Below are 15,445 nucleotides of genomic sequence, written 5' to 3' on the forward strand. Positions count from 1 at the left end.
TAGAGCAGAGCGCTCCTAAATTTACTGTGGCACTTCTTGCTAAAATTTGCTGGGGAAACAGCTAGATGGCTCTTTTACCTGTCCTGTGGAAATCTTCTCAGATCAGACTTACGTGTTTTACCCATTACCTTGACCTAGTTTTTGTGAGCCATTAAGAGATTTGGAGCATTGGAGGGAGTTTTATTCGTGGCATTTAGTCTGTGGACCCTTGTTAGGTCTGAATGGTGCTTGCCAGTTTTCATGTGTGTGGAACTTCACATGTGCCTCAATTGTGATCAGTGAGTCCAAGTTATCAAGTAGTTGGCTCGCTCTGCTTTCCTGCAAAGTCTTGTGATCTTCCACCTTATATATATATTAATTTACTCCTGGGATATCTTTTACATTAAGCCAGCTGGTTGCCTCCAATATAGAATTTAGGTGCTCTTCTGGGAATAGGTGCTCCAGAGACTTCTGTAATTAGATGTCTGGATAAAGAGCTTAGTGTCAAACCATCAAACTGTCTTGGAGGACACAGCAAGGTTTGTACTTCAGGCAATCCACCCACAGTCATGGCACGTCCTATTGCTTTGTGTTACATCAAATATATGGCAATCTGTCAGGCAATAACATGCCATAGCTTATTTCAGCTGTTTCAGGTATAGAACATACCAAACATGAAACAGTGGCAGAATGGGTGTCTGTGACAGCACAGGTAGAAGTGAGGGAGGAGCAGACTGGAGCAGTGATTCACAATGTGTGGTACATATGGGATCCACTGGGTGTGCTCATACACATTTGTATAAGCACTGCACAGATGAGAGCTAATGGTGAGATGAGCAGAGTTTAGTAATTCAGATTAGCATCTGGATTTAGGCTCAAACACTGACAAGGCTTCATAGTTGGAGGCAGTGTTGGACATGAGCTGGTTGTGCACATTAGGTGAGCACACAGTCCCTCACAGAACCTGGAGCTTAGGAGAGCAGTGGGCAGAGGGTCCCACCAGCAGCACAGAAAGCTTGAGCTGGTGACAGGTGATCGCTAGGTCCTGCAGTGTAGCAGGAGGACAGCAAGAGAGATTTCTAGTTCTTTTTGCATCTAGTATGTGCATCATTTTACCTCAGCAGTAAATTAGAACAATGTCTTCACTAAATGAGAAGTGCTAAATAAAATAAAATATTATAAAGTGGAAAAAAATCTCTAAATATAATGATAAAAGTTGAAAAACAGGAGGACCTGGCCATCTTTATTGTATATTTTAAATAATAGTAATTCTTACGGGTAGAGAGTGAAAAATGGTATTTTTACATATATAACTCATAACCTTGATATTCCTGATGTCCTTACAAATAATTTACGTTCAGATAAGTCCTTTTACAATCCAAACATCCTGATTTCCAAACACAGGTAGCCTGCAGCTGATTTTGTCATTCTTTCAAAGCAGATGTGCATATGACAAATTTCCAAGGTCTTTTGGAAATTAGTGCCACCTGTAAGGTGGAGGAAGCAGGAGAAAGAAATATGGACCACAGGAGATGGAAAACTAGAGATGTGGGCTTTTTTGGTGAAGGGAGAATAAGCTGGCTCTCTCATTAACTGTATACAGGTGTATTCCAGACTGCCACTAATTGCAGTTTTGGTTGTTGTTGATGGTGAGGTTTTCTTAGGATTTTTTTGCCTTTTTTTTTTTTTTTAACAACCTGTATTACCCATGGAACGACTCTGGAAGATAGTCTTTAGTGATCAGATCTAGTAAAATGCTGAACATTTTCTTCTGCTGTTGGTCTTACATTTGGTAATCTACAGATCCAGTCTGTTTTCTGGAGTCTAGAGACTTTCCTCATCATGATTTATTTTTCTTGTCTGATAAAAATGTTAGGAATTATTTAATCCAAAAAAAGTTATATGCAGTATGTCAGTACTTGTCATAATGATGTTAAACAAATTGATTGTTATCCACTGAAGTAGATGATATTTTTTTATACTTTTAAGTCACATTCTCTTTTCAATTATATGCATTCATCCTAGGCCAGGAGTAAATTGAGGATTCTAATCTAGCATATTTGGGTAAAAAGTCACCTGCTTGCAGGCATGTCTTCAGAAACACTGGACAACAAGCTGGTCCTGTTTTTCCATCACAGCTGTTGGAACTATTTGTACTGAACCTGATGGCAGAATTCATAGATTAATGGATTTGTGTATAACATTACAGAGCAATAAAGTCTGACACACAGTTGCCTTGTCTGATATTTTTAAACAAATACTGTAACTTCTGCAGTTATGGTTCAAACTAGACAGTTGTTTGCTTAGATCCCTCCCTTTTCAGGATGGTGGTGCTGGCAGATCTCATTCCTGCAGTGTGTGTTCATTGCTGTTTAGGCCCAGGAGGGGGCTCAAGAACTCAGCCCCTCATTGCAAATTACTACATGTAATTCACTAAGGATTTGTTCATGTTTGTCAAGTGAGGGCCTTACAAGTGTAAATCCTGTAGTAGCCTGAAGGTTTTGGGAAGTGACTTTTGGAAATGTACTGGTTTTATTTCAAAAACTTTATTCATCTGCACAACTTAGATTAATGATTGCAGTTACAGAGCAATTGGCTGGGCTTGGTATTACTCAAATCAATTAAAATAAATAGCACCAGATAGTTGGTTTTGTGATCGTTTTCTGCCTTTTCTCTCAAGAAATTCCAGTTTGCTTTCCTTACTTCAGTCTGCAAAGCTGAAAGGAGGAAATCATTAGAACCTCATTTGGTTCTAATGGAGAGTAGCCCTCCAGGGGCTACTGTCCAATCTTAACAGAAGAAGAGAACTGTAGTTTGACCTGTCTCTGATGACAATCCCAACTGTTCTTGGGAAGTATCCAAGGAAACCCATGGGCTGGGAAACAATGAGAGCTGAATGCCAGGAAAGGGGAAGGGTTATTCTTCTTAAAATCTGCACCTTCAATGCTCCCAGATATAAGAAACTCCAGGTGCATAAGGAAAATACTTGGTTTTCTTGCCTATCTAGTCAGAATATTAGCTTTTTATTTTAACAGCAGAGCTTTAAGGAATTCTGCTTCCATTTAATTTTTTTCCATAGCAAATCTTTAATGAACTTCATAAAGAGCCTGCATTACAAGAATACTGGCATAGTTTTCTTTAAAGGGCAAACAAGAATGCTTTCATTTGTGTCATATGCATCAGGCCCTTTTGCACATGAAAGATTTGAATACCGTGCATATACATAATTTATTCTGGCAAATTTTGCAGTTGTCTTCAGGGAGAAGAAAAGCTGCTATAAAACAAGAAGGTACAAACTGTCATTATGCATCTTACAAGATTCTGTTTTATTTGCTTCTTCCAGATATCGGTAATAAATGCATTAAGGATAGCACAAACTATTACTACAGTAATACAGCATAATGTTTCAATAAGTAGAAGTTTAGTGTACCCAAACTACAGCAGTCTTTTTCTGATTTAGCACATGGAGCAGCAGTAGCTGGCATGGCCGCGTTAAAGGAGGAATGAAGGGGTTTCAGAACTTCATGGTATCTGATAGTAACATGACTTTTGTGGAATTTGTAGAGCTCTTCAAATCTTTCAGGTAAAATATGTCTTTATTTTGTACTGATTTCATTCATCCAAGTTTATAAAAGAGCAAAAATTGAACTTTCCAACTCTTTTTGCAGTGTCCGTAGCCGCAAGGATCTGAAAGACCTTTTTGATATCTATGCTGTGCCTTGCAACCGATCCGGCTTAGACCCTGCTCCACTTTATACAAACTTGAAGATTGATGAAAATAGCAGTGGATTCCAACCTGATTTAGGTTTGTTAAAGAGGAAAATTGAGCTGTTAGACTACTGAGCAACTTTGGTTATTGACCTTAATAAAAAGTGTCTCAGTCTCGAGAAGAACCATCAGTTGTAAGTTTAAGTAGAGGACTGCTGCCATGCCTTGGCTAAGCAGGATGAAAGGCAGAAATGAAGGGAAGGAAAAGTATTCTGGCTTTCCATTAGCCAAATATATTTGTAACCGATAGTAGCAGAGGCTTAAAACTTGTCGCTGAGTGGCTGAGCTCAAGTATCTGTACAGGTTTTAGGAGCTCTGGAGGGGCTAAAACACTAAACCACCATAGGGAGGATAAATGAGGAGGCTGTGGCCTGTGCCTCATTGGGCTGTTTTTTCCTTATCTGGTTTCCTAGTGGATCTGCTTTATGTGGGATAAGGGGAAGGAAGCCTCTGTCCCTCTTTACATTCCCCAGTTACCCTAATCTAAGTCTGAACTTTGGCCACATTTAAAGAAAACAGCCTTTCTGCCAGGCATCTTGTGGGGAGGGTGCAGAACAATTGGCACAGGGGAATGGAAGAAGATAAACAGAGATTGAACAGGAAGGGTATGGGGTTGCACACAGTGAAGGAAAGGCTTTGAGGCTGTTTGTGGTGGTGAGAGAAAGCAGGAGAGCCCAGGGTGATGGTGTGTGAGAGGCTGTGGATCTGTGTTCAAGTTTCCAGGATTTTGTTCACAATAATTGAACGCTCCCATGGACTCTTGCTCTTTTATAAGTGAATAAAACCAAGATGGGTTTGTTCTAATTTACTATGTCAGTGCTAAAATATTCAGTCAGATACTCGTGCACATTGTATATTGCATTATATTCTACACAATATATATAATACACATAATTATTTTATGTTTATATTCCCTTATTTTTCTTTCAAGATTTGTTGACTAGAAACGTTTCAGACCTTGGTTTGTTCATTAAGAGCAGGCAGCAGCTATCAGACAACCAGAGGCAAATATCTGACGCTATTGCTGCTGCCAGCATTGTTACCAACGGTACTGGAGTTGAAAGCACATCACTGGGAATATTTGGAGTGGGAATCCAGCAGCTGAACGACTTCCTAGTGAATTGCCAAGGAGAACACTGTACCTATGATGAAATCCTCAGTATTATCCAGGTCTGTAATGCAGATATCTTGTAATTTCTTTTTACTTGAACTCCTATTACTTCCGTTTTCCCCACTACCATTGTCTGCCAGGCAGAATAGCATCTGTGTGGATATCTCCTTTCACACTGATATTGTCACTAGTGTTTACTTCAGTTTGAAGTTTAATACTATCTTTATTTTGGCCTAGAAAATTTTATGGATGTCCATAAATAAATTCATTTAAAAATCATGCAAATAAAGAGTTTTATTGGCTATGTGTGCTTTAGCAGGGAGGGGATGTCATCACTAGGGAAAAGTATTTGTGACATTCATTGTTTTCTCCTTGTCTGTGACCACATTTGATTGAGCTTAACCCTAATTTGGAACTTAAAAAAGCACCATTTCCACATATTTTTATTTTATTATAAAAAAAATTCCAAAGCAAACATCGACATTTTATTCTCTTTTGTACAGTTGCTGAAGATTTTAAGAAATATGTAGAAAATTTTTTATTTCTCCAGACATGCATAATTAATATGCTTCCAGATTAACCCCCCACTTGGCAGTTAACAAAGGCTGAAAACTCTTTCTTTCAACTATCAACACACAATATAAAACTGCAAAGTTTAAAAGACAGAAATTCTAAAGAAACATCGAGTTAGAATACCACAAGTCTCAATTATTTAGATGGTTGTATGTTGTGTTTAAGCATAGTAGATAGGAGTGGGATGACTGATCATAGACCCTTATTAATTTCAGCTTAAGTACTGACCCCGCTTTGAACAGGAGGTTGGAAGAGATGACCTCCCAACATCCTCTCCAGCCTGAATGATTCTATGATTTACAATTATAAGTTCAATATACTTATTTACTGATTTGTAAAACACAATTTACAGGCACATAATTATCCTTAACCAAAGACTGGTTTTACATACCAACTGATGAGTGCTATGAGCAGAGTACATTATGAAAACATGACAAAGACATATTTCTAAGAATTGTTATGATGTATTTCTTAAATTTCTTCCTCCTTATAGAAATTTGAACCCAGTGTGAATATGTGCCAACAAGGGCTGCTATCTTTTGAAGGATTTGCAAGGTAATTACATATGTGTTAATTTATATATCTACATCTATATATATTTCTCAAGACGACACCAGTGTATGGATGTTTATATGACAGTCACAAAATGCTCAGCTCAGCATAAAATTTCCTCACATCTTCTTACTTCTAGATTTTTGATGGATAAAGACAACTTTGCCTCTAAAAATGATGAATCACAGGAGAACGCTGAGGACTTGCACTTTCCTCTCTCCTATTACTACATAGAATCTTCACACAACACTTACCTTACCGGCCATCAGCTTAAAGGGGAGTCTTCAGTAGAGCTCTACAGCCAGGTATGCAGGATTGGATTGCTGTGCAGCTTTCAACATGAACTTGTTTGTTTTACTGGCAAGTTGTAGAAACATGACCTTTTTGCTTTGAAAATCTAAATGTCCTAAACCTCTGCTTGCAAAATGTTGGAAAACATGATGTGTGGGAAAGCTGCCTGTAAGCACAGTTGTGCTCAAATGCCTTTTCTAAGGCAAAAAAAAAATGGGTTTAGTTTGAGATTCATAGCATTTAGACACCAGTCGGTCTGACCCAACCTACTAAAATTAGACTTTCCCACAGGAAAGACTGATCTAATATTTTAGTTCATTCAGATGTCAAAAACACTACTGAAATACTGTACATTGCACTGCTTAGATGAATTTCAAATGGAACTATAACTTCTAAAAACATTACTTCTAGGAATATTCTACAGGTTTTTAGACTTCATGCCTTATTGGTGGTGAGCAGGAACAGAACGATCTTTCCCTAGGGCTTTTGGTTCTGTGTTTGTTTGTATATATATTTTTTCGTGTCTGTATTTACAGAATGCTAGAGAAAGCATCAAACTTCCTGTCAGTAGTGTTTTCATTACTTTAAATGTTAATGACTCATCATTGAGAAGGGCTCATCTGGTGTTCCATGTGCTCCTTCACCTGGGGTTATGAGACAGAGGGATGAGGCTGTGTTAGGAAATCCTGAATAACGTGATCAGGTTGAATAATGCAATTGAAGAGGTTCCTGTAGTAGCACTACGTGGTGATGTGAGTATTGTGTTGGTAATAGATGACAAGTGACATAGGGCTCAGCTGCCTTCAAAATTTGCATGATTCAGAAAAGTTTCTCCCTGTCCCTCAAGTCAGCAGCTGAAGGGGCACTTTGTTCTGGCTCGGTGTGTCTGGCTCTCACAGAAGTGGTGGTGTGCCAGCTATGGACACAACTGTCTGAAATCAAATTATTCAGGTTTTGAGTAGGAGGAGTAACTTGTTCTTTGTTCCTGTATGTTTTTGCTGGAAATGGGTTTTATTGTTGAGATATCTCTATTCAGTGAAATATTTAATTGTAGCACAGATGACAGGCATGCTAAATACTGATAGCAGTAATAAGCTGGGCTGTCAACAGATGGGCTAGCTTATCTTTCCCCTCATCCTTTGCTTCCTTCAGTGGTTTTCTAGCAAGTAGGGCTTTCTAAAATAAATAAATGAATAAATGAAAAATGGATGTAAATTCGCTTAATATAATTGCTTATGAAGGCCTGGCACATTTCCATTCTAGCTATACGCATAGAACTTGTTTCTTAAGACATTTTCAGACAATTTATAAAACTAAAAAAACTAAAAAGAACCAGCAAACAAACTGGAACTATCCCCATAAGCTGTCATGGGAGCAACCTGGAATAAATTGCCATGTTGCCTTTCAGCTGTTTTTTCAGGGAGAAATGTAGAAATGTTTCTCTCCCTCAGAAAATTAGGCTGTACATTAGGAACCAACTTCTGCAAAAAGATTCCCTGTATTCTGTAAGACACCATGAATTTCAAAGCTTTATGGTAATTCTCCTGAGAAAATACATGCTTTCTTAATTTTCCCTTTTTTTTTCTAATGGGAAAGGAAGGTTTCAGTTAGGGAGTGCAGTTAGCTTCTGTGGGCTCTTTGCTTCACAGAGATTGCTCTTTCCAGCACTCTTGCTGAATCACTGGGCTTTCACTCAGCTCTGCAATGTCTGTCTTCTGCTTTGATGGCATGAGACTGTGACTTAGATGTGCTTACACTGTTCAATTCCATTGTAGGTTCTTTTACAAGGCTGCAGAAGTGTAGAATTAGACTGCTGGGATGGTGATGACGGGATGCCTATCATTTATCATGGTCACACTCTTACTACGAAGATCTCTTTTAAGGTATGCTGATAGCTGCACATAAGATACAAAAAAAAGTTAGAAGAAAAAAGTATTTTTTTCCATAATAAAGGAAAAAAATTGCCAACTAAAAGAATACAAATCCTAATGGGCTAAATCCTAATAGAATATGAACTGTGGATTGTCAGACATGAACTCCTCAAAGATTATGTTTTATAAATTCGTTTTTGCAGCATATATACTGTAATTTTCTGTCTTTTTATTGTCAACATAAGTAACATAAGTAGGTACTACCAGTCCTGTTGGAACAAGATGCTGGCTTGTTTTGAAAACAAATCGTGGACCATTTCTCCTTAGAGAGGAAAACAGATATCTTCCCCTTTAGCTCACAGTAAGCTAACTGAATGCTGCAAAATAACCCCATGTTCTTTCGATGGCCCTCCTTTCCCACAGGAGGTGGTTGAAGCCATCGATCGCAACGCGTTCATCACCTCCGACATGCCGGTTATCATTTCCATAGAAAACCACTGCTCTTTGCCTCAGCAGCGCAAGATGGCTGAGATCTTCAAGGTAAGCCATAAATTGCAGTGAATTACTCTGAGCACATGCCTTGGGATTTTTCGTAATTTATCACATGTTCTTGATATTTCAGAATGTATTTGGAGATAAGTTGGTGACAAAGTTTTTATTTGAGAGTGACTTTTCTGATGATCCCATGCTTCCTTCCCCTGGCCAACTGAAAAGAAAAATCCTGCTTAAAAACAAGAAGCTGAAAGCCCATCAAACACCAGTGGATATATTGAAACAAAAGGTGAAGTCTTTCCCTAATAGCAAGTTGTGAGACCTAACTTTGGCTAGAAATAATTAATTTGTCTTTAAAGTTTGTGCTATTCCTGTATGAATAGCAGAATAATCGAATGTGTATTCATGCTTAGAAGACTCACAGTGGATTGCAATGCTTTCAAATAAGTAGACAAAACATATAGTAAAGTATAGATACAGCATAACTAAATTTCAGTGTATATTAGTTTTATAATACTTCATAATATTATGATTAACACCACATGCCCTATATGATAAACTTAAATGAATTTTCTCTCTGAGTCTGTAACATTTATTGTTCATGTTTATTGAGAAATGGTGATGTGCCTTAAGTATATGTGTATATTTACAATATGTAGTAATTTTTGGTAGAATTCTGCTTTGTTTCTTTTTTCATATTCAATCCAGGCAAATACTCTCTTCCCTAATCCCTTTTCATGGGAGACTCTACTATTCAAATAAGTGCTTATACCTGTATGAGAATAACGTCAATATAATAGTAACGTCAATATAATAATGGCTATGGTTAGTCAGCAATTAGATTGAATCCTTGAAAATGTAAACACAGTTGCATTAGGCTTAAATTCTTGTAACAGAATGAGTAAATCACACTGATTCATACCAGTATATGGACATACTCCATCTTTTGAAAAAGTTTTAAACTGTTTCTGGAACAGCATACCTCAGACTGCAAAAAAGCAGTCTTGCTCTGATTGATGTGCAAAGTGGAAATTTTCCCATAATTAATTAGTTTTCATATCTTATCAAGTGTTTTTCTTCCAATACAGGTTTTCTTTACTTTCACGCCCTTAAAATGGTATTTTAGTTTGATCTTAACAATCTCAACAATCTGATTTATTTCTCGTTCAGTGCTTTCATATAAATAAAATAAGGTGCAAACAGCTTTTTAAAAGCACTTGCCAATACTAAGTGATTCTGTTGTTGTAGGCTCACCAGCTGGCACATATGCAAGCACAGGCCAGCAATGGTGCTAGCAACCCCACACCTACCAATGAAGAGGAAGAAGATGAAGAGGATGAATATGACTATGACTATGAATCTCTCTCTGATGGTAACAATATTTATTCATTTATTTATTACAGTGATGTTGCTAGAACTGTAGCAATAAGGATGTAAATATTCTAGTTCAGAAATAAGGTAGGTAAGTTGATCTTACTTTGTGAGAGGAAGGTGTACTAAATGTCCTTGGTGGCACTTTGGTACAGTAGTCTCTAATGCTGTGAAATTAATTTGACTGTGTAGAGGACTTGGATATGACTTTAAGTCCAACCATTATATGTTTTAACTGTGCACTGTATGCTAAATTCTAGTGTTTATAAATTACATTACCTATATAGACACCTGAAAGCTGAAGTTAGCATAGGCCTGGCATCTGCATGATCTGTGAAGTACCCACTAGTTACACTTGAGGCATCAACTGTTCATAGCAAAGGTGGAGAAGCTGCTGAGCCCTTGGTTTATTCAGTGAAACTGGTTTTATTGAGGCATCAGGTACTCAGTGAGAAAATGGCAAGACATGCCTCAGTGACTTGCCTTGTAAGTTCATGGGCTGTCTACACTTCAGCTCTCCTACCCTTCAGGTACTGGCAGTTTAGCCTACATCCACCTTTAGGAGCAGTTTACAGATTGGATTAATGATTGGCATGCCAGAAGTGATAACAAATACTGTGGTTAGTAACTTCTACTACTTCCTTGATTCTACTACAGATGAAAACAGAATGTGCCCGCTGAGGCAGCTGAGCTGAAGTCTTGCTTTTATTTTTTGCTTCTTTTGCTGTGGTAGAGAAAACAGTTGGAGTCAGAAAATGTCAAAAAATATTTAATCCTCTCAAGTTTTGTCAAAGGATATTTGTCAGAACTTCTGTGTATGGATTGAACAAGCTGAATGCATCTACTTGCTTTTTTTAAATAACAATTTTCAGAGAATATATCAAAGTAGATCACTGTGTGTTTACCCAGCAAGACAGCAGGGATGGTACAAGTGAAACCAAGCTCTTTGGGTAGTTAAACCCTGCACCATTGTTAAACTCTGTAAATGAGTCACAAAACTGACCACGGGGACAAAAAGTTGCAGATGTGCTTCAGTGTAGATAAATGTAAGGATATTTGAGGGGAAACCTTTAAACCTTGTTTATATGATTCTAATTCTAAGATCAACGATGGCAGTATCAATTTCAGAAATCATGGAAATACTGGAAGTTCTCTGAAATGCTCATCTTGGTGTTCAGTGGCAGCCAAAAAATGGAGATGATCGGGGACAGTGCTGAAAACAAAACATCTTTTGGCTTGTATATAAAACCTTAATATGTTATAACTTGAGTTCTGTCCAGTTTTTGCCTCTAGATTTCAAGAAGGATGTGATGAGGTTAAGGAAGTTAGAGAGATGGGCAGCCAAAAAAAGTAAAGCAAGTGCAGTGGTGGCCTTGCACGAGCCTGAGAAGGCTGGAAATCTCCAGCTGGTAGAGAAGGGGACTGAGAAAATGAATTGAAAGCAGATTTACTAAATTGTGAAGTGATGGATAAGGGGAGTACAAAACTGTTACTCATTAGATCTAGGAGATACTCAGTAAAACAAGTGGAAGATCAGTCTAAAACAGGTGAAGTATTTGTTTGTGTGACCGGTAGTAAACTTCTGGAATTTGCTGCCATGGGAAATTGCAGAGCCAAATGGCATCAGCATGTTGAAAAAAATGATTGGAGAAATTCATGGACAGATTTATAAGCAAATGTCGTAGGTAGGAATATTTAGTGCAACATCTCTAATATTCAGGAATTGTACTTGTTGGGGTGGTACTCAGGAAGTGGAGCTGGTTGCTCTTTTTAAATGGTATCTCCTGTTGCCACTGTCAGACAATGCTCAGCTAGATGGACAATTGGTCTGACAGAACTGGGGATTTTCTCCTGAGTAAACAGTGATATACTTCACTCACTGAACCTTTAAGTCTAGTGGGGAGCTGTTTAAGTTCTAGGTGCCATGTTCAGAGAAAACATAAGGGTTGAGCATGTCTTGCAGCACAGGACTTCTTATTTAATTTACTTACTGTTTAAAAAATAGTCACAAAATTAATGAATGCAGTTCAGAACCTGTCACTGCTTGTGGAATAGCAGTATTATTTAATGCTAATATGAAAATTTATAACTTTGATGCAAGTGCTGCCTTCAGTTGTGTTTTGCTAGAAAGCTGACCTAACTGGCTACTTGGGAGTACTCTTTGTGTGGGACAGGGTGGAGATAGTGAAGATTAAATTGCTGTGAAAACGTAGATCTTTGCTAACAGGCTTGTGAAGAAAATATTGCAAAATAACTGCAGTAAGTGACTTTTGAGCAATGTTCTAGTTAAGAGAATGTTTGAGAAATCTGAAACTAGCAAGAAACATTCACACTTTCCAATATATGAAGAAATCTGCATTATGGTTTACTACTTTATTACAATAATAATTCTTTGGGGTCATTAATTGTGTTAATGTTTTGGCAAAACTAATCAAAGTAATGGTCTGTAAACTTTTCTGAAAGAGATTCAGTTTTATTTTTCTTACTGATATATTTTTTGAGTAAGGCTAATAGTTTTACAACTGACACTACATTTTCATTTTTCTGGCTGTAAATCTTAATTTCCTTTACTCTTATTCCCTCTCTGACTCGTTTCCCTGTAGCTGATGTCCTTAATGCTTCTCCTGCTCCTAACAGCCAGGAAGGTAAAAGCCATTTGGTTGAGCATTTTAACTGCATGAAGTCAGCATTGCATCTTCAGCCTGTTCAGTGTGACAGTGTGAATGTGTGGTTTTTATTTCAGATTGTAAATGCAATCAGATGTTTTTAGATGGCATTGTTAACTGGTCAGGAGCTGTTAGAAGGCTGCATGAGCGACACTGGTTATGCATAAAAAGATTATGGTCAAAGCATCAGGAATAAAATAAAACCATTCCTTTTGTGACAATTGCAATATTTTGTCCAGAAAGACCAAATTAGTAGGTATATTATTCTTTGATAAACATGTAGCTTTGAAGAGGTATTTCTATAGATGGAAAAAATATTTGTGCACAGTGAAAGTAAGGAGAGGAAAGCCAAAACTTGCTGTAAAAAAGCGTGTACATGTTTAATGTAGTTAATTGTGTTTGGACATTTTTTGTCATTCAGAACTTCCACTCATTTTCAGATGGCAAACTTAATTCATTATATGGTTTGGTTTTAAGGATCTGTTGAACACTAAAGGATTGGCTTTAAAGGAAGTGAAATGTATTAACCAAAGCCAAGCATTAAGTTTTTAAAGTAGAAGGTTACTACTAGAAGATGATGCTTTGACCAGCTAATGTGTTATTTTAGCATCTGGTTATTCATATAAGATTCACAGCACTGCCCACAAATATTGTTAATTCAAAATAAATTTCCAGTTGAAATTGTTTGGCTTTATGTTTATTAAAATCCCATCACTTTTTAGATAACATTCTTGAAGACCGACCTGAGAATAAATTATCAAGTGATAAACTGCAGTTTGAATACAATGAAGAGACTGCCAAACGACTAAAGAAGGCTGATTGTGCCACATACAATAATAAAGGAAAGGTAGTTCTGCTTTCCCCCCCCTTCTTCCCAGCCACACTTTGATATATAACCAGCTTCAAAAGGATTTGGACAGTTTAGGTAACTGAGACATCACATGATAAATGTGCTTTAAGGAAGACAATGTGGAAGGAAGAATATGCTTTAAGGAGGAAAGTATGGAAAGACACAAATGCTCAACATGATGTTCAAGAAAAGTCTTGAGGTTATTGTATATCGAGGCTGTTTGGCTGAAAGTTTAACTGTTGTTGGTCTCAAGGAAACCTTCATTGAAACGAGATCCAGGAGCTTATTTAGATATTTAATTTTAATTAATATCGATGGAACTGAAGGTTTCATCTGAATCTTCAGCATCTTTGTGTATCAAAATAACTTTAAAATACCACAGTATGATATCAGAGAACCACAGTACCTCTTATTAAATCATCTGACGATGAAAACAGTGCATTTCTGTTTAATAAATTGCAGTTTCTCCTGAACATGGAAATGTTTTTGTCTAAATGTTTGTAGAACTGACTGTGATTAAGGCCTTCGCACACTACTGCAGAACGTGTTGCTGTATAGATGTGCACACGGGAAGGAGATGTGTTAGGTGAAGGCACAAACCATATAGGAAGAAAGAGATAAAATATTTTAAAGACATGAGTAAGATATTCTAGAGTTCTTCCACATTCAGTAATATTATTATTATGTTCTTGGAATTGTCACTCAGGTTTACGACATGGAGCTGGGTGAAGAATTCTATCTTCCGCAAAATAAGAAGGAAAGCAGACAAATAGCCCCAGAGCTGTCAGATCTTGTCATTTACTGTCAAGCTGTAAAGTTCCCTGGTAAGTACATTGCCCTGTTTTATTGCTCTAAGCTTTCTCATTCTCAGAGACATTATGTTTTGAATTAGTTTGAAGTAGTCGTTCTTGATGATTTGGTAGTCTTCATAATAACAGCTCCTGGCTGAGAAGTAGTATTCATAAATTATGTGCCTAGATACTGTTTGTCATATTAAAATGTTTACAAAAGTGAAATTTGCCAGTCTTCACAACTTAGACAACTGTTTCAGGGCCAAATGCCAGATGACAGAAAGCTTCATCTTAAGAGCTCTGAGTTTCCATGTAAGGACCTGCTGAATTAGGAAGGAAAATATCCTTAAGACCTTGAAGGAACAGCGTGTCACATTTCTTTAAACGACCTCAGTTTAGAGTTTTACCTTTGCCTACACTGCATCATCTGTTCTTCCCTAAGGGAACAGGAGAAGAGCCTTTTCATGGGGTGGCTGAGAACAGCTGATTGCACACTCACACATAATCTTCATGGAAGGAGTTAAGGGAATAGCAATATCTTCCTCTGTACAGTAGGAAGAATAATGTTTGCAGAGAAAAGGAGGGGGAGTAACTGAAGAGATCACCGATAGTTACTTGTTCAGTACTGAAATGTGAGGTTGGGTATATTTTGGCTCATACTGTGTACATAAATACTTTTAAATTGAGAATTTATTGTTTATTGATGTGTTTAATGTTTTGAATGAAAAACCTGCTTTTTAGTGGCATGGTTCTCTGTGGAAAAGTTAGCAATTCTGCCAAATCATGATCTTATACAAATAGAACTATAATCAGATTAGAGAAGCTAACCAAACATAAAATAGTGTCAAATAGGCAAGATAAACATGCTGAAAAATGGACAGACATTCTTTGATAATCCTCTGTAACTTTAAGAATTGTAGGTGTCACTTGTAAAAATAATGACTTCTAAAAATTCAAATCTGATACTCTTTTTAATGAAATCTGCAATGAGATATCTTTCAAATAAAATATTTTCTTTTAAAGAAAGATATTTAGGTTAAATAGAGATAGTTTGAGTTGTTCCAAGCATTTTGTCACACAAAAAAGTTCTGATGTTCTAAGAAAACTTTGAAATATTTCATTTTTAATGT

General features: G+C 37.1%; 1 protein-coding gene across 5 annotated transcripts in view; it reads left to right on the forward strand.

The window, feature by feature from the left end:
- The window catches only part of PLCE1 (phospholipase C epsilon 1), a 144,621-nt gene that overhangs the window by 114,280 nt on the left and 14,896 nt on the right, over positions 1-15,445 (forward strand). For 3 of the 5 annotated variants that reach the window (XM_027909440.1, XM_027909461.1, XM_027909446.1), the window contains 12 exons: positions 3,440-3,562; positions 3,648-3,784; positions 4,679-4,917; positions 5,925-5,986; positions 6,123-6,288; positions 8,050-8,157; positions 8,569-8,685; positions 8,768-8,926; positions 9,886-10,009; positions 12,612-12,653; positions 13,397-13,521; positions 14,231-14,348. In XM_027909440.1, coding sequence (XP_027765241.1) covers positions 3,440-3,562; positions 3,648-3,784; positions 4,679-4,917; positions 5,925-5,986; positions 6,123-6,288; positions 8,050-8,157; positions 8,569-8,685; positions 8,768-8,926; positions 9,886-10,009; positions 12,612-12,653; positions 13,397-13,521; positions 14,231-14,348 — 1,520 coding nt within the window. The remainder of the gene's footprint in view (positions 1-3,439; positions 3,563-3,647; positions 3,785-4,678; positions 4,918-5,924; positions 5,987-6,122; positions 6,289-8,049; positions 8,158-8,568; positions 8,686-8,767; positions 8,927-9,885; positions 10,010-12,611; positions 12,654-13,396; positions 13,522-14,230; positions 14,349-15,445) is intronic. The other 2 variants (XM_027909455.1, XM_027909469.1) reach the window with 1 other exon arrangement.

The sequence above is a fragment of the Empidonax traillii genome, unplaced genomic scaffold, assembly GCF_003031625.1.
Source record: "Empidonax traillii isolate 1590-97213 ecotype Southwest subspecies unplaced genomic scaffold, ASM303162v1 scaffold27:size3997909, whole genome shotgun sequence".
NCBI classification, from domain to species: domain Eukaryota; kingdom Metazoa; phylum Chordata; class Aves; order Passeriformes; family Tyrannidae; genus Empidonax; species Empidonax traillii.